The 24,111-nt window shown below is 47.5% G+C and overlaps 2 protein-coding genes across 3 annotated transcripts; both read left to right on the top strand.

Moving 5' to 3' along the window:
• The first annotated feature begins 449 nt into the window (after nt 1–449).
• On the top strand, nt 450–3,113 carry LOC143011503 (uncharacterized). Its single transcript, XM_076164398.1, has 2 exons — nt 450–746; nt 1,343–3,113. The coding sequence occupies exons 1-2, from the start codon at nt 554–556 to the stop codon at nt 2,497–2,499; spliced, it is 1,350 nt and encodes a 449-aa protein (XP_076020513.1). The 5' UTR covers nt 450–553; the 3' UTR covers nt 2,500–3,113.
• LOC143011497 (dynein axonemal heavy chain 3-like) lies at nt 3,110–24,111 on the top strand. Of its 2 annotated transcripts, XM_076164389.1 has the most exons (59): nt 3,110–3,996; nt 4,081–4,224; nt 4,325–4,514; nt 4,764–4,959; nt 5,088–5,210; nt 5,415–5,592; nt 5,843–6,022; nt 6,106–6,236; nt 6,329–6,434; nt 6,508–6,686; nt 6,773–6,957; nt 7,075–7,198; nt 7,615–7,768; nt 7,883–8,027; nt 8,127–8,338; nt 8,420–8,511; nt 8,601–8,715; nt 8,845–8,961; nt 9,108–9,287; nt 9,388–9,524; nt 9,606–9,807; nt 9,887–9,979; nt 10,157–10,267; nt 10,365–10,479; nt 10,637–10,835; nt 10,952–11,060; nt 11,138–11,251; nt 11,483–11,659; nt 11,738–11,829; nt 11,935–12,154; nt 12,243–12,377; nt 12,450–12,561; nt 12,695–12,936; nt 13,165–13,265; nt 13,346–13,451; nt 13,539–13,668; nt 13,757–13,993; nt 14,451–14,557; nt 14,645–14,939; nt 15,373–15,549; nt 15,634–15,757; nt 15,832–15,988; nt 16,080–16,223; nt 16,938–17,598; nt 17,735–17,900; nt 17,997–18,213; nt 18,330–18,512; nt 18,602–18,800; nt 18,925–19,438; nt 19,521–21,148; nt 21,361–21,586; nt 21,672–21,916; nt 22,041–22,157; nt 22,367–22,524; nt 22,653–22,820; nt 22,902–23,044; nt 23,129–23,333; nt 23,480–23,617; nt 23,707–24,111. In XM_076164389.1, the coding sequence occupies exons 1-59, from the start codon at nt 3,931–3,933 to the stop codon at nt 24,058–24,060; spliced, it is 11,775 nt and encodes a 3,924-aa protein (XP_076020504.1). In that variant the 5' UTR covers nt 3,110–3,930; the 3' UTR covers nt 24,061–24,111. The 2 variants fall into 2 exon arrangements, 1 of the variants encoding a protein (XP_076020504.1); XR_012964918.1 differs by lacking the exons at nt 22,902–23,044; nt 23,129–23,333; nt 23,480–23,617; nt 23,707–24,111 and having other exon boundaries at nt 22,446–22,524; nt 22,653–22,789.

Here is a 24,111-nt window from a genome sequence, read left to right as displayed (position 1 = left end):
TTCACTTCCGGGTATTGGTCGCTGTGCGCATGAGCAGTGAGCCCGTACATATAAACAGGCCTGACGTGTGTCGCCCCCTGCTGGCACGGCGGCCTCATGCAGAGAGCGACCGGCGTCTCCCACACGGAGTTTTAATCTGCCGAAGAAGTGGAATGGAGAGATGAAGGACAGAGAGGAAACATTACGTATTCAGAACATAACTCGCTGGCTTTGATGTCTGAATGTGTACTATCATATAACACGAGTACTTCCTCATGTTCCTTAATGTTTCAGTTTCTTCTCTAAAGTCGATGTTCTGTCCAGCAGGATTGAACCTTCAGAGCCTCCGTATGAGACTCAAACTCGTCTGATGGATTTTGTGCTGCTCGCTGGGTTTTTTTCCAGCGATTTATTGCTGAATCAACTCCCGCTAGCATACAAAGCTATATGAGTTAGCGTAGCTTGCTAGCCGGAAATACACGGACTGTTGACGGAAGTTAGCGAGTCAGATCGACGGAGCGATAGAAAACAAAGCGTCTGTGATTGTCGGAAAAGTTCATATCGCCCCGTGAAAATGTCTAAGGTCCAAATGCTGAGAGCGTTTGTGAGTCAGAGACTAAGTTCGGCAGTTGAAGAGATATTTGTGCTGTTTGAAAGAACGATAACAGAGTACGAGGACGAAGTTTCTCGATCCAAAGAGGAGAACGAGCGACAACGGAAACTGTTGGAGACTGTTTGGAGCCCGGAGGTTCATTTAGAGAGAGCAGGTTAGTACACACACATACTGACTCATGAACCATCACCTCCCTGCATAGTGAGGTGAACCCAGTGGTCAGACCTTCTTGCTCTCATATGGGGGTGAAGGTGATGGGAGGTCTTGCTGGTTCTTCATAGCTTCATATTGTTTCAGCTTCATGCATCCATGAAGTCAGTCACCATCCAGGGTGAACGTCCAAAAGGACCACGCTGTGTCAGGCTCCATTGACTTACAGGTTAGTTTAATGTTCTTACAGAGACGTCACATACAGAGGGTTTGATAGAAGTCCTACAATAATCTCACAGCATTCTGGGGCTACTGGCATTGATTACAATCATTTAGAGAAGTAAGCTTGTTCTCTTGTTGTTATTATTATTATTATTATTATTATTATTATTATTATTATAAATGAGCACTAACCTTAAACCCAAGCCAGGTTTCAGACCCCAGGTGAGCTCTCACAGCTGCTTGCAGATTCAGATTTCCCAAATCAGCACATGAGCCAATCAAAGCATCAACATGGAGCTATAAACAAAACATGATGTCACACTTGGCTTTACATGAACTCACTCATTTTTACTAAATGTATTTTGTTGTTCTGCGCAGATGTCCAGCAGCTGCTTGTGCAGCCGAAGTGGAGCTTCAGTTTGCAACAGGAGGATCCAAGGCCTCCTCGCAATAAAGAGGAAGAGGAGGAACTCTGGATCAATCAGGATGGAGACCAACTTCAAGATCCGGAGGATGCTGATGTCACCGATATCTCTTCCACTTCCGTCCCTGTGAAGAGGGAAAGTGATGAAGAGGGAGCTCAATTCTCCCAGCTTCATCAGAGTGAAACCGAGGAGAACAGAGAGGAAGAGCCTTCAGCCAGCAGCTCAACTGAAAAGATGAAGACAGAAGCCGATGAAGAGGACCGCAGAGGACCAGCAGCAACCTGGAATTTTGATCAAGCTTGTAAGGACGACGATTCGGACCCTTTTGAATCATGGAGGGATAATGGTGTTGATTGGAACGAGACTAAAGAACCTCAGTCAGGTTCAAAGTCTCTTAGTGATGTTGGATGGGACGACAAGAGGAGATCTTTAACTTGCTCCGAGTGTGATAAAAGATTCCGCTGCAAGTCTGACCTAACAAATCACACGAGAATCCACACTGGAGAGAAACCATTTATCTGTTCAGTTTGTGGAAGAAGATTCACTCAGAAATCACACTTAACTATTCACATTAGAGTTCATTCTGAAGAGAAACCTTTCAGATGCACAGTTTGTGATAAAGGATACATTCAGAAATCACACCTAACTAATCACATGAGAGTTCATTCTGAAGAAAAGCCTTTCAGATGTTCAGTTTGTGGCAAAGGATTCCTTCACAAACACAACATAACAACTCACATGCGACTTCATTCTGGAGAGAAGCCGTTCAGATGCACAGTTTGTGGTAAAGGATACACTCAGAAAGACAGCTTAACTTTTCACTTGAGAGTTCATTCTGGAGAAAAACCTTTCAGATGTACCGTTTGCGGCAGAGGATTCTCTCAGAAACCACACTTAACTGGTCACATGAGAGTTCACTCTGGAGAAAAACCCTTCAGCTGCACAGTTTGTGGTAAAAACTTCACTCACAAACACAGCGTGACGACTCACATGAGAGTTCATTCTGGAGAGAAGCCGTTCAGATGCACAGTTTGTGGTAAAGGATTCACTCAGAAACCCCATTTAACGGGTCACATGAGGGTTCACTCTGGAGAGAAGCCTGTCAGATGATCGTGGGGAAACGTGTCATAACTGTTCATACATAGACGCCATTGACAAGAAAAGTCTCTCTAAAGATGTCAAATAAAAATGTGCCGTTTATACATTATTGTTTAAGTTCTACCATGTCTGGTCCATGGTAGTAGTACTAGTTATAGGGAGGCAGTAGCTCAGTGGGTAGAGCTTCCGCTTGGGAGCCGGAGGGTTGCCGGTTTGAGTCCTGGTTCGAGTCCCTGCCGAGGTGCCCCTGAGCAAGGCACCGAACCCTCAATTGCTCCCCCTTCTGCGAAGGGTGGTAATGTAATGTAAGTCACTTTGGATAAAAGCGTCTGCCAAATGCTCGTAATGTAATGTAGTAATAGGAAGTATATAGGAGCAAAGTATAGAATGCCTTAAAGCTGTATACATGTTTATGAAATTTGAAGTCATATTTTGTAGTGCATTCCAGGTGATGTCAATCAGATGCTTTATTTGTGTTTGTATTACTTAGAATCTTTATATTCTCATATCAGATCTTTGCAGCTGCAGTGTTGAGAGAGAGAGAGAGAGAGAGAGAGAGAGAGAGAGAGAGAGAGAGAGAGAGAGAGAGAGAGAGAGAGAGAGAGAGAGAGAGAGAGAGAGAGAGAGAGAGAGAGAGAGAGAGAGAGAGAGAGAGAGAGAGAGAGAGAGAGAGAGAGAGAGAGAGAGAGAGAGAGAGAGAGAGGTGCTAATTAAAGTGAATATTAGTGTCCCTGGTGAACTTGGTGTCCATAGGTGTTTATAGGGTTAGAAAAACAGAGAGGAAAATGTCACATTGAGTTTGAATTTACTGGATGATGTCAGGCAGAATAGAACCACACAGGAAGAACAGAACCTCACAGGCACAACAGAACCACACAGGAAGAACAGAACCACACGGGCCCAGCAGAACCAAATCACACTGTCACTCAATCAAACGTGCTTGTGACGTCCTGCTTGAAAGAACTACAGAACGAGTATTTTCTGTAAAAAATTTAAAATAAAAAAGTTAAAGTAAAGTAAATTTGAGGTGAAATGCCAATTCAAAAATGCCATCTGGTGCGCTTGCGCGAGGACGCATCAGCGCCGGTCGTTCAGTCTGTCAGTGACTCGGCTGGACCCGGACCTGGACCTGTGCGAGTCATCAAAAACTCGGCAAAGCAAAGAAGAGAATCGTCCGACTGCTTGTTGAGTACATCAAGTGACCGGAAGTGCTGAAACTCTTCATCCTTTTCCTGCAGCAGCTGTTTGGGTCTAATGGCGTCACACAGCTGTTCAGTCTGACGTAATCAGCGGCGCTCTCGCAACACCGAACGCTATTTGACGCTATGGACGTTTATAAATGGACTCAATGTTTCTGTCAGTGTGCGGAAATCTGTTCTCTCGTTCCCGCAGCAGAAGGTTCGTGTGTTTATTGACGCTTTTTATTGGGACCTTGAACTCTAGATGGAGGATGATCTATTCCCCAGAGGACGGCCCCCGTGCCCCACACAGACTGCAGACCTGAGCCAGGTAAGGGGGGCCACTGTGAGTCTGGCAGCATTGATGAGCTCTCCTGACCCACATGGACTCAATGTTGACACTTTCCTCCCCCAGAGTATGTTCAGGGACAATGACTACCCCCCCCTCCTCCAGAGGAACTCCTTGACTCTTGCAGTTCCCTATAAAGAGCTTCAGCACTTTCACACCCCTGCTGAGCCCATACCTGGAGAGGCGGAGCCTAGTGAGAGAGACATTGAGGCAAGTAGAAGTGATTTGGGCAGTGTAAGCATTCAGGTGTAGTGCTGGCATGTCCCTGTTTGACATGTGTCCATGTGTCCATGTGTCTTGGCTCCCACAGAGGTACCAGCACTACATCACCACTATTCCCAGTTCCGTACTGGCCCCTCAGCCGCAGGAGCAGATGATGAAGATCAAGCAGCTGCTGCCTCCTCTCACTGGAGAAAGCAGCAAGGAATTGCAGGAGCTGATGGTGGTGCTGCAGGAGGAGGTCAAACGGGATTATGACTTCAGTCTCAAGAAGAGCATTGGTACAGAAGCACACAGGGATCAATAAAGGAAATGATTTGAAGATGATTCTCTTAAGTATAAGTTTGTTTGTGTGCCAAAACAAAAGCCGATCTGGCTCAACTCTGCTATTACACGAGTCAGAAGAAGTGAAGAAGCCCACGGATCTGAGGCACCTGACCGACACAAAGCACTCAAATGTCTCTCCTGCTGTCTTTGTCCCTGTCTTAAGCCTTTCCTGTATATTCTGACCTTGTCCTTGTCCCTGTCAGTGGACTACATCCTCATGGACCCTTCGGAGCGTGAGCGCCTGTCCATATGTAGCACCCCCAGGCCCTTTCCCAGGAGGGTGATCCGGGGGCCCGTGCCCTGGGCTGACAGCTACAAGGAGGGGCACATCTGGCTGAACGAACATCTGCTAACTGTCAACCATGTTATGGTCCAACTGCAGACGTCTTGGCTGAACAGGTAAGCTGGACCTGCCGGTGAAGCATCTCAGGTCCTTGACGTCCTTTGGCAGCACACGACAATGAGCTGTTTTATTTGAATGACTAAACAGAAAAGTGTGTAAATTGCAGCCTTTTGTTTTTGTTCAGGTTTTCATCCTTAAGGTTCATCAGACCAGAGGACCTGATCCCCAGCCTCCCTGTGCCACCCGCTGTGTTTGAACAGATGGTCAAGAGACTCTGCCAGAGCACCAGAGAGGAGCTGCTGAAGGAGTGAGTGTGACCCACATGTTCACATGTTCACATGTTCAGGATAACTTTGCTCCCAGAGAAGATTGAGCCAAAGCTTTTTATAGGACATGAATGTTTGGAAACAAGTTCTCTGTCCACATCCTACATGCATGTATACATGTGAGCCAGCTCCTGGTGTCCTACTGATGCCTGTGGAGGTCACTTCTTCTCATCCTGGTGTCTCAGGTGGCTGCCACACTGTGCATCATTGTTTGTCACCTTCAAGGATCGCTGGATGCCCTTCGTGCCTCCAGCGAGGGTCCACGAGTTCTTCAACTGTGTGGCGGCTCTCATGTCCATTCAGCTGAGGAGCCTGGTCATGGATTCACTACAGGACCTGTTAGACTTCTTCACCATACACAAGGTTCACTGAAGAGTTTGTGTTGCCATGTTGAAACAATCTAAATGCAAATACCTGCTGCATTGATGGAACCAGCTGGCGTTCATCACATTGTGCACTTAGGATTTCTTGTGACCTGAAGTTCTTTTATCTACCTATGTTGAACGCACTTATTGGAAGTCGCTTTGGATAAAAGCGTCTGCTAAATGACCGTAATGTAATCTAATGTAATGTAATGTAATGTAATGTCTTCTCCGTGTTGTGCGTCCATCAGGATGGTAATGACTTTGGAGAGGTGTTTGATGAGACCAAGTATGTGAAGGCTCAGGTGCTCCAGATCCGGCTGGAAGTGGAGGAGACTGGCATCATCTGCACGCCCAGCTTAGAGGAATGCTGGGAGTTTATCCTGGGAGCCTTCACAGAGATCATCAAGAGTGCTCGGGAGCTCCCCAGGGTACAAACCTCACACCTGCTCTTCTTATGTTTATTGTAACCCTGCGGCTGTTTGATGCTGGGATGAATATGTTTGTTTGGCAGGTGGAGTGTTTCATCTTTCCCGATATCAAGAATGTGTACTTGCGCAACGTCGGCACCGAAGAGACGCTGGTTACAAACCTAATCAACAACGCAAAGGAGGTTCACGACATGAACACTGTTGGACCCCACAAGTACTGACACACTCTATTCACATGACTTTACATTCTTTCAAAAATGATATAGAAATGATTTTGAAGTTGAAATCTCACATTTCCATATTTAGATATTTGCATATGTATGACAAATACACCAGTCTACTGGACAACACAGCAGAGGAGGACACCACAGCGTTCCTCAGCAGGGAACACTCCTTAGAAGAGTTTACTGAGGTACGTTAGACTTTCCATCTTAATCCACACTGAAGGATCACCGAGTGCTAACTGAAAACTCTGTCGTCCTCAGAAACTTGACGTTTTGAATGAGCTGTGGATGGAGATCACCTCACTACCTGTCACCGTGCCTCTGTCCATGGTCTGCCTGTGTGCTGGCGATCTGAATGAAAACCTGCGGAACTTTGCTAAACAGCTGAAAGACAGAATCATCCTGTTTGAGGTGAAGGAGAACCGAGAGCTCAACCAGAGGTGAGACCTGCAGGACATGTCCAACACGGTCTCACTTGTCTTTGTAAAGTATGAGAACGACCCCACCAGCTGCTTGTCCCCGACAGGATCTGTGAGCAGTATGAGCAGATTGCTGAGACCATTCGAGAAACCCCGAACAACACAGACGAGTTTGTGGGTCTCAACCAGTTCATCCAGCAGACCGGCGACGTGACGCTCCACAAGCTGACCGCTGAAATCAAGCACGCGACTGACCGCCTTGTCTTCCTGCTGGATTACGCCATATTCTCCTGTATGTGAAACACCTGATCGTCTATGCTGATTCAGATCGTTCAGTCTGTCAGTGACTCTGCCCGTCGGCAGATAAAGATGATTCAACATTTTTTCCTTGTGGTTTCCTTTTCTCCAGCTGATGATATTCAGCTGAACTCCACTCTTGTCAACTGGCCCAGACAGAGTCTGACTGAGCTGGAGCGGAGCAAAGCCCGTCAAGCTGCCAAGAGAGAGGAGACGGAGCTGCACATTGAGAAGAGGTCACAGGACAAACAGGACCCACACACACTCACGCAGCACCAGAGGACTTTAGTGTCACTCCTCCTCTGGGACCAGAGCAGCAGACACTTTGCCCCCAGAGCAACACTTTGTCTAGCTGACCTCTTACAATTTTTGAATTTCTAAAATATTAAAGCCTTCAAGTGATTACTTTATAATGCAACACTTATACCAGAAGAACATGAGCTCCTTTTTAGACACTGATCTTATCCCATGCTGAGGTCAGCTGAGGGGTTTCCCATGTGCTGGCCCCGCCTCAGCTTCACCATGTTCCTCAAGTATAGACATGAAAATATCACCTCTCAAAGACGCCGTGTAACTTTACATGTGGGAGAGCGAGCTGCTCCACTTGAAATGATGAAATGATTCCTGCTAAATCTCCATTTAAACATTTCAGGATATTTGAACTTGAAAAGTCGCTGCAGGACGTGATTCATGAAATTGAGTCCTTTAACGAGAAAGAAGGGATGAGCGTAAAAGAGATGGAGACCAACGTGAAGGCGCTCTCTCTGCTCACTGCCAGGGTGGACGCTGGCATGAATGAACTGGACGTAAGAGACGGACACATCCTGGTCCCAGACACCAGATCACACTTGAGTTCCCCCCAGAATGACGCTTTTCAATTCATGTTTCAGAAGGTAGTATGTACCGCTTGATCTGTACAGGATATAAACAGAGAGCAGTCCTTACTGGAGATCGAGCAGTCCCAGTTCCCACTGCTCTACACGCTGATAGAGAAGAAGAAGCCACACGACGACCTGTGGAACAACGCGCTCAACTTCCACCAGAAGTCTGATATCTGGATGAACGGTGGGTGTGGATTATCAGACATGATCCGGACGAGAGGCACACACTTTAAACCAAAAGGCACAGTTGTTTTTAAACTTGCTGACATTGTTTTTGGTCCAGGTCCTTTTGAACCACTGGATGCCGTAGAGATCACCGATGAGCTGGCCAACATGTGGAAGACGATGCACAAGCTGGGCACGGAGTTCTCCAAATATCCTGGTCCTAAAAGTGTGTCCATAGCCGCTAAGGAGATAATATCCAAATTCAGGGAACACATCCCCATGCTGACCCTCATCTGTAACCCTGGGATGAGAGAGCGCCACTGGGATCAGGTTAGGATCAGCTGCTAAGCAAAGGAAATGAAAAGTCCATGTAGTCCTCTGTAATCTGTGATAATATGTGTCTGCGTACAGATTGGCGAGATTGTGCAGTTTGAGGTTGACCCAGAGGTGAACATCTCACTAAAGAACATGTTGGACCTGGGACTGATGGCGTTTGCTGAAAGGTAAGACCTCTTCCAGGATGAATGCAGCCTCATTGTGATGATCCCAGCTGAGCGGCGTGTGTGGTGCTGCTTGTTGTTTTCTCTGGCAGCCTGGAGGACGTGGGGGCGTGTGCATCCAAGGAGTACTCTCTGTTCAAAGCCCTGGAGAAGATGAAGGGCGAATGGGCTGGGCTCTACTTTACTTTCACTCCGTACAGAGATACAGTATGAATACGCTGACAAACGCCACATATGCAAACAAATCTTTTTCACTGTGCATAACTCCAGATTGGCTGTGAGTTTCTTGAAAGCAAAGTGCCGTCAGTGATACACAGACTTTCTGCTCGATCGTAGGGAACCAGCATTGTTTCTGCAGTGGACGACATCCAGCTGCTCCTGGACGACCACATCATTAAGACACAGACCATGAGAAGTTCACCTTTCATTAAGCCAATAGAGGAGGAATGTAAGGTAAGACAACAGCAGTCCTTCTAGAGAGGGAGACCCTGCTGGGACCTGAGCTGTACTTCATGTAGGCGACAGCATACAGCAGCATGTGAGGCACCATGAAGTGTGTGTGTGTGTGTGTGTGTGTGTGTGTCATGATGCCTTCTTAGGAATGGGAGGAAAAGCTGGTGAGCATGCAGGACATCCTGGATGGCATGTTGAGCTGTCAGTCTACTTGGCTCTACCTGGAGCCGATCTTCAGCTCCAAGGACATCATTGCCCAAATGCCCGAGGAAGGTCGCAAGTTCGGCATCGTGGACGCCATCTGGAAGAAGATCGTGGCCGAGGCGGTGAGGTCATCAGCAGACACTTCCTTCCTTCCTTTCTTTGGTTTGAAGAGAGTGTTTAGCGTTGACAATGTCCTTTATGTGTGTGAATACACTGATCCAGGTGAAGGACACAAATGTCTTAGTGGCTACAGGCCAAGACAACATGCTGCAGAAGCTGAAAGACTCCATTATATACTTGGATGAAATCCAGAAAGGCCTCAGTACCTACCTGGAGAAGAAGAGGCTTTACTTTGCAAGGTAGCTTAGATTAGATAATGTCAATGTAGTTTCTTTAGTATTGTGGTTGTTTCAGTACCTTGTGTCTCTTCATCGCTCTAGATTCTTCTTTCTGTCAAATGACGAGCTGCTGGAGATTCTGTCCCAGACCAAGGACCCCCTGTGTGTGCAGCCTCATCTCAAAAAGTGCTTTGAGGGCATCGCCCTGCTGGACTTCAATGACAAGCTGGTGATCGTTGGCATGATCAGCTCTGAGGAGGAGATTGTGCCCTTCACAGAAAAGATAGATCCCGCCGCCGCCATGGTACGGATTAGACTGTGTCAACATACGAGCCTGAGCTGTGGACATTGATGTGCTGACACTGATCTTCAAACACTTTTAGGGGATGGTGGAGAAGTGGCTGCTGCAGGTGGAGGGCATCATGCTCAAGAGCGTCCTGGACGTCATCCACCAAGGAGTGGCTGAGTACGCCGAGGTGAGGCACTCAGCAATGTTCAGACCAGAGAACCAGCACAAATCACAGTTCTGTCCAGCTTAGCATATTTGTAAGTAGACAAACAGTTAGTGAGCAAGAGCAACAAAGAGCCGGTAACACAAGTGCACTGGAGGAAGTTAGTTTGAAAGGTTTCTTGTCTCTCTCTTTGTTTCTTAGGTGCCCAGGAAGCAGTGGGTGCTGAACTGGCCGGGACAAGTGGTCATTTGTGCTTCCTCCATCTTTTGGACAAGTGAAGTGTCTGGAGCCATTGAAACAAACTCCCTGCCTGTCAGTCCTCACACACACACACACACTTGTAGCACTTTGATAGATCTCCTCTCAACGAGACCTCACGTATCATAATGACGCTGCGTTCCTCCCACAGGCCTATTTGGAGAAGTGTAACGGTCAGATCGCTGACATTGTGGAGTTGGTTCGTGGTGATCTGCCAGAAAGTGCACGGAAGACTCTGGGTGCTCTGACTGTGATCGACGTTCACGGTGATTTCCAAACAGGAAACAGTCTGTCAGTGATTCAGACCACTGGGCCTGAGGAGCCTTTGAGACGCTGCTGTTCTGTGCTTAATGAACTGGCAAGTGTAATTCTCTGGATGATTTCTAGCGTGTTGGTCATGTTTTGCTTTTTCCCTCGTGACAGCTCGAGACGTTGTGGCCGAACTGGGAAAGAACGGCATCTCCTCGCTCAACGACTTTGACTGGACGTCTCAGCTGCGTTACTTCTGGGAGGAGGGAGAAGTGATGCTGCGGATGATCACCACCTGCCTGAAGTATGGATACGAATATCTGGGAAACTCAGACCGACTGGTCATCACGCCGCTTACTGACCGCTGCTACAGGTAGGTCACGGACACAGAGAAGAAGAAGGACGTCTGGAAACTTAAGACGGGGTTTGCCTCTTTACATGAGCACGTTTGATAATGTCCCTCAGTATAATCAATATGTGCTACAACAGGACGCTGATGGGGGCTTTGAAATTAGTCTTGGGCGGAGCTCCTGAGGGTCCTGCAGGAACTGGCAAGACCGAGACCACCAAGGATCTGGCTAAGGCCTTGGCTAAACAGGTAACATAGTACGTCACTGAACCCCCTGGCGAGGCTCAGACCTGCACCTCATTAAAGCAGCTGTTTGTGTTTCACAGTGTGTGGTGTTCAATTGCTCCGACGGTCTGGACTACAAAGCCATGAGTAAGTTCTTCAAAGGTCTGGCTCAGTCTGGAGCGTGGGCCTGCTTTGATGAGTTCAACCGCATTGAGGTGAGTGACACTGCTGGCTCACTCTCTACATCCGCGTGTTTAGTGCGGCGCGAGAGATTGTCAGGTGTGCCGTGGGAAATTCTTACTAAATTATTATTAGTTAATTATTTAACTAATTAATTAGTTAATTGTGTGTGTCTGTGTCTGTGTCTGTGCGTGCGTGCGTGCGTGCGTGCGTGCGTGCGTGCGTGCGTGCGTGCGTGCGTGCGTGCGTGTGTGTGTGTGTTCCAGGTGGAGGTCCTCTCCGTGGTGGCTCAGCAGGTCCTCAGTATACAACAGGCCATTGCCAGAAATTTGGAGACCTTCATGTTTGAGGGAACCAAGCTGCGTCTCAACCCGGCCTGCAGCGTTTTCATCACCATGAACCCTGGTTACGCCGGCAGGGCAGAGCTCCCTGACAACCTGAAGGTGCACCACTGTAAATATAGAAGTGAACATCCCTGGACGGACCAGCATCTGATGTCAAGTGTTCATCTTGTCTTGCAGGCTCTTTTCCGTTCAGTGGCCATGATGGTTCCAGACTATGGCCTCATCAGTGAGATCTCTCTGTACTCGTTCGGGTTCATTGACTCTCGCAGGTATGTAGAAATAATGTCAGGCTCAACTTAATGTGGCGTCGTCTCTAAGCTAGACTTTCTTCTCGCCCGTATCCAAAACAACCTCTGGTTCCATTCGCCCGACAGTCTGTCCCAGAAGATCGTGGCCACCTACCGCTTGTGCTCGGAGCAGCTCTCTTCCCAGTGCCACTACGACTACGGCATGCGAGCTGTGAAGTCTGTGCTGACCGCCGCACGAAACCTGAAGCGGAGATACACTAATGAGGACGAGAGCGTGCTGCTGCTCAGGGCACTGATGGACGTAAACTTGGCCAAGTTCCTGGCTCAAGATGTTCCACTGTTTGAGGTGACCAATGCTGGACTTTGACTGACTGTTTGACTGTTTAGTGTGTTGCCCTCTGGTTCACTGCAGTTCTCTGTCTGCTTCCCCACAGGGCATCATCTCTGATCTATTCCCGGGAATCGTCCTTCCCGCACAGGACTATGATCTTATGCTCAAGGCTCTGAATGAAAACATTGCTAAATTCAAACTCCAGCCTGTCCCGTGGTTCATTGACAAAATCATCCAGGTATCAATCAAACATATTGCTCATAAATGTGATCAGAGGACAAATCCATCATGATCTTGTGTCATTGTTCAGATTTACGAGATGATGTTGATCCGTCACGGCTTCATGATAATCGGAGACCCTCTAGGGGGGAAGACCTCGGCCTATCAGGTTCTTGCTGCTGCTCTGCGAGACATGCATAAAGGTAAAGGTGTTCAGGTCTTCATGTTGTATTTTCCACTGAAATGAGTTGATGAGCGACATAAAGAGATGAGAGATGTTTTCTAAGGAGACATTGTTATGGTGAAGCCTAAAGCTTTGTGCTTCTTCCCCTTCAGCTGGACAGATGGGGGAGGTGGCAGTGGACTACCGCATCATCAACCCCAAGGCCATCACCATGGGCCAGCTGTACGGCTCCTCTGATCCAGTCAGCCAGGAATGGTCTGATGGCGTCTTGGCCACTTCCTTCAAGGAGCAGGCGTCAACTACCTCCAAGAATCGACAGTGGATCATCTTTGATGGGCCCGTTGATGCCGTCTGGATTGAGAACATGAACACTGTGCTGGACGATAACAAGAAGGTTCTCATTTCCACACAGAAACTTGTTTTTTCTGAACGTCTCTGTCTGCTCCAACTTCATACAGTTGTTCTGAATGCAAAACTCAATTTTACTCCCCATAAGTTTGCAACCTTAAAGAGTTCAGTCGCCCTTTATTTCAACAGAATACAACAGAAGACTTAAAGCAACCATGACCTTTAGTTCAGGGTCAAACATGATTCTTATGTTTGCTTTTTGCTTTGTTTCAAGCTTTGTCTGATGAGCGGTGAGATCGTCCAGATGAGTGCCAAAATGAGTCTGATCTTTGAACCTGCCGACCTGGAACAAGCCTCGCCAGCTACTGTCAGCAGGTAGGCAGCTTGGCGGCGGTATGAAACGTTTACAACAACTTGATGACGGTGGTTTATTGAGTGCATCCTTTTGTCTGGAGGTGTGGAATGATCTACATGGAGCCCCAGCAGCTGGGCTGGTGTCCTCTCAGAGACTCTTACATGGACACTCTGCCTGAATGTCTGAGCCCTGAGCACAGAGAGTTGGTGAGTATCTGTGATTGGCTCGTTTGCTTCGCTTTAGTGTCCTGAAGTTACAACGTGTCTTGTATCTGCTCCTTTGTTTTCTTCTAGGTCAGGGATTTATTTGACTGGATAGTTCATGCGTCTCTAGAGTTTGTGAACACGGAGTGTTTGTTTGTGGTGCCAACATCTCCCACCCACCTGGCCTTCAGCTTGATGAGGCTGTACACCTGCCTGCTGGGTCAGTGAAGAATGACATCCGATGCATTATTAATCAAACAGAATGATGGGACATGATTGTGAGTGTGAACATTCTTCTTTGGATGCAGATGAAGTTTACCTGGCAGACACAGACAGTAAACACAGTATGCCCGCCCCGAGGATCACCTTGTGGCTACAAGGCCTGTTCCTATTTGCGGCAGTATGGAGTCTGGGAGGAACCCTCAATGGGGACAGTCGGAAGAAGTATAACGTCTTCTTGCGCGAACTCATCATGGGGGTGAACTCTGAGTACCCTCGTCCCAAGACTGTCACACTCCAGAAGAACAACATCTTCCCTGAGAGAGGTCATCACTTCACATTAACATATGTATAAATGTTGGGCCTGAAGTTTTGAACCCAAGTCTGGTTTGACCCGACATATTTGATCATATTTTGGATCAGAACCTGGTGGTAGTTGTAACAGTTTGTGTCAGAGTCTGGATCAGCCTGAGACAGAGCAGAGGGGTTTGAACCCCAATCTGACTAACCCACAAAATTCTGTTTGACTGACCCGAATCCAACTGGGGAAAAGCGTCTGTTCCATCAAAGCTGGTAAACTCTGCTGAACATCACAGCACATTTTGCCTGAAACATGTTCTCCTCCACGTCTGTCATGAGTCTGATGGATTTCCAGTTGGGTTCAAACTGTTTGGTCAGGTGCTAATATACATATTTACTGTTAATAGTCATTGTATTCTACTGAGTAAAACACATTACTAATGTAAAACACATTACTAATGTGTTTTACTTCCTGTTTTGCAGGCACAGTCTATGACTACTACTTCCACAAGAGTGACAGTGGAGAGTGGAATACGTGGACTGATTTATTTTCAATGGAAGGGTCTGGTAAAATTGCTGATAATGCCAAAGTGAGTGTCTTGATTTCACACCGGCTCATTCAGCCACCGCGGATGCTCAAGTGTCCTCAAGCCCACTTTCCCCTCTTTGTCTCCCAGGTGTCAGATCTCATCATCTCCACCGTAGAGACGGCGCGCCAGGAGTTCTTCCTTGACACGTACCTGAAACATGAGATACCCATGCTGTTTGTGGGGCCCACTGGCACAGGGAAGACTCTCATCAACAACAGCTTCTTAGTAAAGCTCCCCAAGGAGAAGTACACACCAAACATCATTAACTTCTCAGCCCGCACCTCAGCCAATCAGACCCAAGACATCATCATGGCCAAGCTGGACCGCAGAAGGAAGGGAGTGTTTGGACCCCCACCTGGAAAGAAGTGTATCGTCTATGTTGGTAAGATGTGTACAGAGTCTCATACTCACCAGTCCATTAAGATAAGATTTAAGATACTTTATTCTAGTCTAACATTCTAGTCATTTTGCATGCAATTCACAGCAATCACATACAATTGATATTTGTCTTGCAACCCCTACATATCACACACACAAACACCTGCACTACAGTGGGGGTGCAGGGCAGCCATTCTACGGCGCCCGTGGAGCAGTTGGAGGTTCGGTGCCTTGCTCAGGGGCACCTCGGCAGTGCCCTGGAGGAGCAAACTGGCAACTCACCAGACCACTTACTTGGTCCATACGGGACTCGAACCTGCGACCCTCCGGTTCCCAAGCTGAATCCCTATGGACTGAGCTACTGCCGCCCCCCATTATTGCATGTGGTTCATAATGGTTTACCTTTGATGATCCTCATGATCCTCTGTCCTGCATAGATGACCTGAACATGCCAGCTAAGGAGGTCTATGGCGCTCAGCCCCCCATTGAGCTGCTGAGGCAGTTGCTGGACCATCACCACTGGTTTGACAAAGACACCTCCAAACTGACCATAGAGGATGTGCTGTTTGTGTCAGCGATGGCGCCTCCTGGTGGTGCGAGGAGTGACCTTACAGGTACTGTAGACATGATTATACTTACTGATGATCTATTGAAATGTCTGATTCATATTGAGATTAACAACACGTTTATAACACCAGGGCGCTTCACCCGTCACTTGAACCTCATCACAATTGATTCCTTTGATGAAGAAACACTGACCAAGATATTCACCTCCATCACTGACTGGCACTTCGGTCGCGGCTTTGATGACTCTTTACTCAGGTAATTGGACGAGTGTGTACTTGAAGGGGACACAGCTGAAGAGTTATTTTAACTCCTTTGTTCTTCCACTCTAGACTAGGCAAGATCATGGTCCAGGCCACCATGGCTGTCTATAACGATGCCATGGACATCTTTCTTCCCACTCCAACTAAGTCCCATTACATCTTCAACCTGAGGGACTTTGCCCGAGTGATCCGAGGTGTCCTACTGGCTCCCAGCTCACACATGAAGGTAACCCTGGAAACAGCAGTAGGATGTAGGAACCTGCAGTGGCCCACGTCCGGTCCTGATGTTCTGTATGTGTGCTTCTCATTTATGCCAGGAGGGCGACAAACTGATCCGCCTGTGGATTCATGAGGTCTACAGGGTTTTCTCTGATCGCCTCATTGAGCAAGCGGACAAAGACAAATTCTTCAGTATTGTGCAAGATAGAACTACAAAATGCTTTGAGAAGACTGTGGATCAGGTAACTACACACACACACACACACACACACACACACACACACACACACACACACACACACACACACACACACACACACACACACACATACAAACAGATACACACACATACAGATACACACACACACACACAACAAATACAGATACACACACACCCAGATACACACACACACACACACACAGACACACACACACCCAGATACACACACATACAAACAGATACACACACATACAGATACACACACACACACACAGATACAGATACACACACGCACACACACACACACACACACACAGATACACACACATACAAACAGATACACACACACATACAGATACACACACACACAGAGATACACACACACACACACACACATACAGATACACACAGAGATACACACACAGACAGAAACACACACACACACACAGACAGATACACACACAGACAGATACACACACACACACACAGACACACACACACACACACACACACACACAGATCCACACAGACATACACAAAGAGACACAGACACACAGACAGAGACAAACACACAGATACACACACACACAGATACACAGTCAGGCCTTTTCAGTAAAGATCCAGTTCAGCTGTATGAGGACTTTCATGTTAGCCGTTAAACCACATTGCAGTGTTGTGCCACCGTGCATGTTAGCGTTGATGCTACTCTGAAGGAGAATCCTGTCTTCTTTCTCAGCTCCTGAACCATCTCAGCCCAGATGGAAAGGTACTGGATGAACACATCCGTAACTTATTCTTTGGTGACTATATGAATCCTGAGAATGCCGCCTATGATGAGATCACAGACTTGGATGCCTTGCAAAGCGTAATGGAGGAGTATCTGGAGGAGTACAACAACTGCAGCAAGGCCCCCATGTCCCTGGTCATGTTCAAGTTTGCAGTTGAGCACATTTCCCGGATCTGCCGCGTCCTGAAACAAGACAACGGACACCTTCTGCTCGTGGGCATCGGTGGCTCAGGGCGCCAGAGCGCAACTAAGATCGCCACCTTCATCACCGATTATGACCTGTTCCAGATTGAGCTGACCAAGAACTATAGCATGTCAGACTGGCGTGACGACGTGAAACGTGTGATGCTGAAAGCCGGCACGGAGGGCAAGTGCCAGGTGTTCCTGTTAAATGACAGCCAGATTAAGACTGAGGCCATGGTGGAGGACATGAGCATGCTGCTGAACACGGGCGATGTGCCCAACATCTTCCCTTCTGATGAACGCGCTGACATCCTGGAGAAGATGCAGAACATTGCCAAGCAGGAGAATAAAAAGATTGATGCCACTCCGCTGTCCATGTACAACTTCTTCATCGACCGTGTCAAGGCCAACCTTCATATTGTGCTCGGTGGGTCTTTTTCATCAGTAGCTTGAAGTTACTTTTTTTTTTACTACCACACACTATTGTAACATGACTCCTTTATTCTTTGAGTAAAGTCCTTATCGTCTGCACTCATTTGGCAATGCTAATTTACGTTCAACAGCCATGAGTCCCATCGGTGATGCATTCAGGAACCGCCTGAGGATGTTTCCCTCTCTTATCAACTGCTGCACCATCGACTGGTTCCACGCTTGGCCGACCGATGCTTTGGAAATGGTGGCTTTCAAGTTTTTAGAAGATGTGGAGATGGACAAAGACGTCAGATTGGCGTAAGGATGAAAATAGTGCAGAGCAGTGTTGTAATGTCATTCTGTGTGTTATACTCTTCATGTTGTATATGTTGCTACTATTTTGTGTGTTCCCAGGGTTGTGGATTTGTGCAAAACTTTCCAAACAAGTGTCAGTGAGATGTCAAAGACTTACTTCTCCAGACTGAGGAGACACAACTATGTCACTCCCACCTCCTATCTGGAACTCATCCTCACCTTCAAGTCTCTGCTTGGCGTCAAGAGGGACGAAGTAGATGTAGCAAGGAACCGCTACATTGTAGGTCTGGAGAAACTGGAGTCTGCTGCAGCTCAGGTGACGTGATATCAACATGTCCTCATTAGAAGAGATAAACCTGGTTGCCGGGTCTGTAAACAATGACCAATGCAGTAACACGTGGCTGGTCATCTAACTACATCCTGTATCCACAGGTGTCGGTGATGCAAGAGGAGATAACAGCCTTCCAGCCAGTCCTTCTCAAGAAATCAGCTGAGACGGACAAGATGATGATTCAGATGGAGAAGGAAACGATTCAAGTGGACGCTAAGAAAGAACTCGTCTCTGCTGATGAGAAAGTGGCCAATGTAGCAGCGGCCGCAGCCAAAGAGATAAAGGTGTGGCAGCGTGCAGACGGCCTCATTTAGTGTCAGATGTGTATTTGTGATTGTGATGTGATAGTCCTGTACGCTGCTGTTGCCTTCAGGATGACTGTGAGGGGGACCTGGCAGAGGCCATGCCTGCACTAGAGGCTGCGCTGTCCGCCCTGAACACCCTGAAACCCTCAGACATCACAGTGGTGAAGTCCATGCAGAACCCCCCAGGTCTAGTCAAACTGGTCATGGAGGCCATCTGCATCATGAAGAAGATCAAACCAGAGAGGAAACCTGATCCCAATGGTTCAGGTAAGGTCACACTTTTCAAAAGAACAATCTTGTCCAATGTTGACTGCATACACAAAATATAATAAAATTAAAGAATAGTATCGCTATCTTCATGTAATTCAAATAAGTTGTAATTGTGTCTCAGGTAAAATGGTTGAGGACTTCTGGGGCCCCTCTAAGAAGCTCTTGGGAGATCTGAGATTTTTGGATAGCCTCAAGACGTACGACAGAGACAACATCCCTGCCGCCAACATCAAGAAAATCCGAGAAAAGTTTATCGACAACCCAGACTTTCAGCCCTCCATCATCAAGAACGTCTCCTCTGCCTGTGAGGGTCTGTGCAGTTGGGTGCGGGCCATGGAGGTGTACGAGCGTGTCGCCAAAGTGGTCGCCCCCAAGAAGGAGAAGCTAAAGGAGGCTGAAGGTGAGCTGGCTGTGCAGATGGAAATGCTGGCTGTGAAGAGAGCAGAGCTGAAAGATGTTGTGGACAAAGTACAGAGCCTGAAGGAAGATTTGGATGCCAAGATTCAAGAGAAGGAAGGTCTGGAGGCCAAACTTGACTTGTGTTCTCAGAAGCTCATAAGAGCTGAGAAGCTGATAGGAGGACTGGGCGGAGAGAAGGACAGGTGGACAGAAGCTGCTAGTCAACTAGGAATTAGGTAGAACCTTCTTCTTCCTCTTCCTCTTCTTCTTCCTCTTCTTTTATTATTATTATAACGTGAAGCCCTTTTCCCCTTGCAGATACATCAACCTGACAGGTGACATCCTGCTCTCCTCTGGAACTGTGTCTTACCTCGGGGCATTCACAGTGGACTATCGTACAGAGTGCCAGAAATCTTGGCACATCCAGTGCCAAGAGAAGAAGATCCCCTGTTCTGATGACTTCACCCTGAGCAACACTCTAGGGAACCAGGTGTCCATCAGGACTTGGCAGATTGCTGGTCTTCCTGTGGACGCCTTCTCCACAGACAATGGTATAATTGTATTCAATTCCCGTCGCTGGCCCTTAATGATTGACCCTCAAGGTCAGGCCAACAAGTGGATCAAGAACATGGAGAAGGCCAATAAGATTGCCCTGATCAAAATGACGGATGAAAACTATATGAGAACTTTAGAGAATTCCATCAATTTTGGAACCCCAGTTCTCCTGGAGAATGTTGGAGAGGAACTTGATGCAGTGCTGGAGCCTGTGTTGCTAAAGCAGACCTTCAAACAGCAGGGGGTGGAGTACATCAAACTGGGAGACAATATTGTGGAATATTCTCAAGACTTTTTGTTATACATGACTACTGGACTGAGGAACCCTCACTACCTGCCTGAAGTGGCTGTCAAAGTCTGCCTGCTGAATTTCATGATCACTCCTCAGGGCTTACAGGACCAGTTGCTAGGCATCGTAGCAGCCAAGGAGAAACCCGAGCTTGAAGAAAAGAAGAACAAGCTCATTTTGGAGACTGCTGACAACAATCGGCAACTCAAACAAATTGAGGACCAGATCCTGCAGGTGCTCTCCGCTTCCGAGGGGGACATTTTGGAGGATGAGACTGCAATTGAGATCTTGTCAAACTCCAAGATCCTTTCTGAGGAGATCTCAGAGAAGCAGAAAATTGCCAGTATCACTGAAAAAGAGATCGATGACACTCGCACTGGCTACCGGCCCGTGGCTGAGGAGTCCTCCATTTTGTTTTTCTGCATCTCAGAACTTGTCAACATCGAGCCGATGTACCAGTACTCTCTGACCTGGTTCATCAACCTCTACCTGTTTTCTATTGCCCAGAGTGAAAAGAGTGACGACGTGATTGAAAGGAGCAAGAACATTGTTGCCCACTTTACCATGGGCATCTACAACAATGTGTGCCGATCTCTTTTTGAAAAGGATAAGTTGCTCTTCTCGCTGTTGCTCACCATTGGCATCATGCAGGGCAAAAACCTGGTTAATGATGAAGTCTGGCGCTTCCTCCTCACTGGCGGCATCGCTTTGGATAACCCCTACGAGAACCCTGCCCCCGCCTGGCTTTCTGCCAAGTCTTGGTCTGAGATTGTGAGGTCTTCCGACCTTCCAAACTTGGGCGGGTTCTCTGAGCATGTCCGAAGCAACATCGCAGATTGGAAGAGGGTCTATGATTCGGGAAAGCCCCATAAAGAGAAGCTGCCTGACAAGTGGGGTGACCTGGTGGGGATGCCTCGCATGGTAGTGATCCGGTGCCTGAGGCCAGATAAACTGGTCCCAGCAGTGCAGGAGTTCATAGTGGATAACATGGGACAGTCGTATATTGAACCTCCCACCTTTGACCTGGGAAAGAGTTACAATGACTCTAAATGCTGCTCTCCTCTCATCTTTGTGTTGTCACCAGGATCTGATCCAACTGCAGGTGTGTGTGTGTGTGTGTGTGTGTGTGTGTGTGTGTGTGTGTGTGTTTGTTTCTGTTGGCCTATTTAGCTGTAAAGAACGACCTGCAGCTCAACACATTTGCCTCGGTATAAACATTTTTGTGGGTCTCCTTACTAATAAGGCTGAATCAAATGTGATGCTGACTGAGAATACGCTCAGTTGAAGAGTGTAAATGTTGTATTTTTCCTTCAGGTCTGCTTAAGTTTGCTGATGACAACAGAATGGGGGGAAGTAAGACCCAGACCATCTCCCTGGGCCAGGGGCAGGGGCCCATAGCAGCTGAGATGATTTTTGCCGCCATCAAAGAGGGCACCTGGGTGGTGCTGCAGAACTGCCATCTGGCCACCAGCTGGATGCCCGCACTGGAGAGGATCTGTGAGGAAACCATCACCCCAGAAAACACACACCCCAGCTTTAGGTAACGCATTAAACACCAGGAGCTGAACTGAAACACAAGCATCTGCCATAAGCGACACTACAAAGTCTCTGTGCTCTCTCCTCAGGTTGTGGTTAACCAGTTATCCGTCGGATAAGTTCCCAGCCAGTATCCTGCAGAATGGGGTGAAGATGACCAATGAGCCTCCTAAAGGAATACGAGCCAACCTGCTGCGCTCGTACTTGAGCGACCCCATCTCCGACCCCACTTTCTTTGACAGCTCCAAGAAGCCGGAGACTTGGCAGAAGCTCCTGTTTGGCCTCTCGTTCTTCCATGCGCTGGTGCAGGAGAGGAGGAACTTTGGACCTCTGGGTGAGACTTCCAATGAATTTGATGTTTCATCCACTATGTTGCCCTTGCGTGTAACTAAACATTTCTTTCTTCTGATTATTCCATTGGTGTGTTGTACCTGTGATCCATTCTGTCTTGTTGTCAGGTTGGAATATCCCCTATGAGTTTAATGAGTCTGACCTGAGGATCAGTATGAGGCAGATCCACATGTTCTTGGAAGAATATGAGGAGGTTCCATTGCAGGCCCTCAACTATCTTACAGGTTAATGACACCAACATGAATGTGACCCATAAGACCGTTTCCTTTTGGTCCTCTTAGGGTTCAAGGGGATGAAAATACAAATGAATAGAGTGTTGATGAGATGAACTGTGATGTCACGGTGGTTGTCCTGGTATCTTGAAATGTCCCCATGTTCCTGAAGTTTACTTTTTTATATTTCTCTGTTTTTCACAATCTTATTCTGTCACAAGGTGAGTGCAACTATGGCGGCAGGGTAACAGATGACAAAGACCGGCGTCTACTGCTGTCTCTGCTGTCCATCTTCTACAGTCAGGATCTCATAGACAAGCAGGAATACGTGCTGTGTGAGGGAGACATGTACTTTGTCCCAGCTACCGGCGCCCATCAGGTACATGCTGTGTTCATAGCCACTATTATCACTCACAACATTACATTACAGTGACATCAGTCAAATAACTTGAATGACATTTAACAGTAAATCGACAATTATACTTTCTCGTCTCTTTTTTACTCCAGAACTTTGTGGACTACATTCGCAATCTCCCCATCGCTGCAGACCCTTGTGTGTTTGGACTTCATAGCAATGCTGACATCACCAAGGACAATCAAGAGACCAATCAGCTGCTGGATGGGGTGCTGCTCACGCTGCCCAGGCAGACGGGAGGCGGAGCTAAATCCCCTCAGGTGTGTTTCTGGGGCTCAGACCCTCACCTTCATTCTTTATCTTGCAGGCCAGTGTCATGTTGTCTTGTGTTTGTGTCGTAGGAAGTGGTCGATGAGCTTGCAGAGGACATCCTGTCAAAGCTCCCAGAAGACTTTGATGTAGATGCCATAATTAAGAAATACCCAGTCAAGTATGAGGATTCCATGAATACAGTTTTGAGACAGGAAGTCATACGTTTCAACAGGTAATAATAAAGTTGCTGCTGCAGGAATGGGCCTAAGGTATTGTAGAACTATTGCTTCATCTCACTGGTCTCTCCTCTGGCCAGACTCACACCGGTGGTACGCGTCAGCTTGGTGAACATACGCAGGGCTATCAAGGGCCTGATAGTGATGTCTGCTGAACTTGAGGACGTCTATGACAGCATGCTGGTGGGCAAGGTGCCTGTCATGTGGGCGTCCAAGTCGTACCCCTCGCTCAAGCCACTGGGGGGCTACGTGGCTGATCTCTTAGCCAGGCTGCAGTTCCTTCAGGTAAGAAATATGACAGACCTTGGCAGACAACTGATGGAACATATCTGTCAAGATGAAGCAGACATGTTCCTCAATGATCACATATTCAGTTTCTGCTGTTTTCGTACCCTAATAAGTGTGTATGTGCTTTGATATCTGTGTCACAGGACTGGTACGATGTCGGCGCGCCTATAGTCTTCTGGGTCTCTGGCTTCTACTTCACTCAGTCATTTCTCACTGGAGTGTCTCAGAATTTTGCCAGGAAGTACAAAGTCCCCATAGACTACATCGGCTTTGAATTTGAGGCACGTGGTGACATTTGTAGCCCACCTCTGTGTGTTTGCCTGCATGTACATCTTTAGAGTGGATATTCATGTTCTCATTTGTTTTTCAGGTCACTAAACAGGAGACCACTATGAGTGAGAAGCCAGAGGATGGGGCTTATATCTGGGGCCTTTTCCTTGAGGGGGCACGCTGGGACAGGGAGAGGATGGCCATCGGAGAGTCCCACCCAAAGATCCTGTTTGACTCTTTGCCCATCATCAAGCTTGTACCCGGTGAAATGTCCAAGTTTAACCATGAAAACATTTACGTGTGTCCTGTTTACAAAACTAGTGCTCGACGAGGGACCTTGTCCACCACGGGCCACTCCACCAACTATGTCATGAACATCGAGCTGCCCTCTGAACATCCACAAAAACATTGGATTAACCGGGGTGTGGCGTGCCTCTGCCAGCTGAATGATTAAAATAGATGCCAAAGAAATGTGTTTGTTTGCAAAATCAAAAATAAAATAGAA

Source organism: Genypterus blacodes, unplaced genomic scaffold (assembly GCF_046128005.1).
Source record: "Genypterus blacodes isolate CSIRO-AG114 ecotype Tasmania unplaced genomic scaffold, CSIRO-AGI_Gbla_v1 ptg000134l_1, whole genome shotgun sequence".
Lineage (NCBI taxonomy): Eukaryota > Metazoa > Chordata > Actinopteri > Ophidiiformes > Ophidiidae > Genypterus > Genypterus blacodes.
The sequence above is the reverse complement of the archived record's forward strand: the minus strand, read 5'-3'. Positions and strand labels throughout refer to the sequence as shown.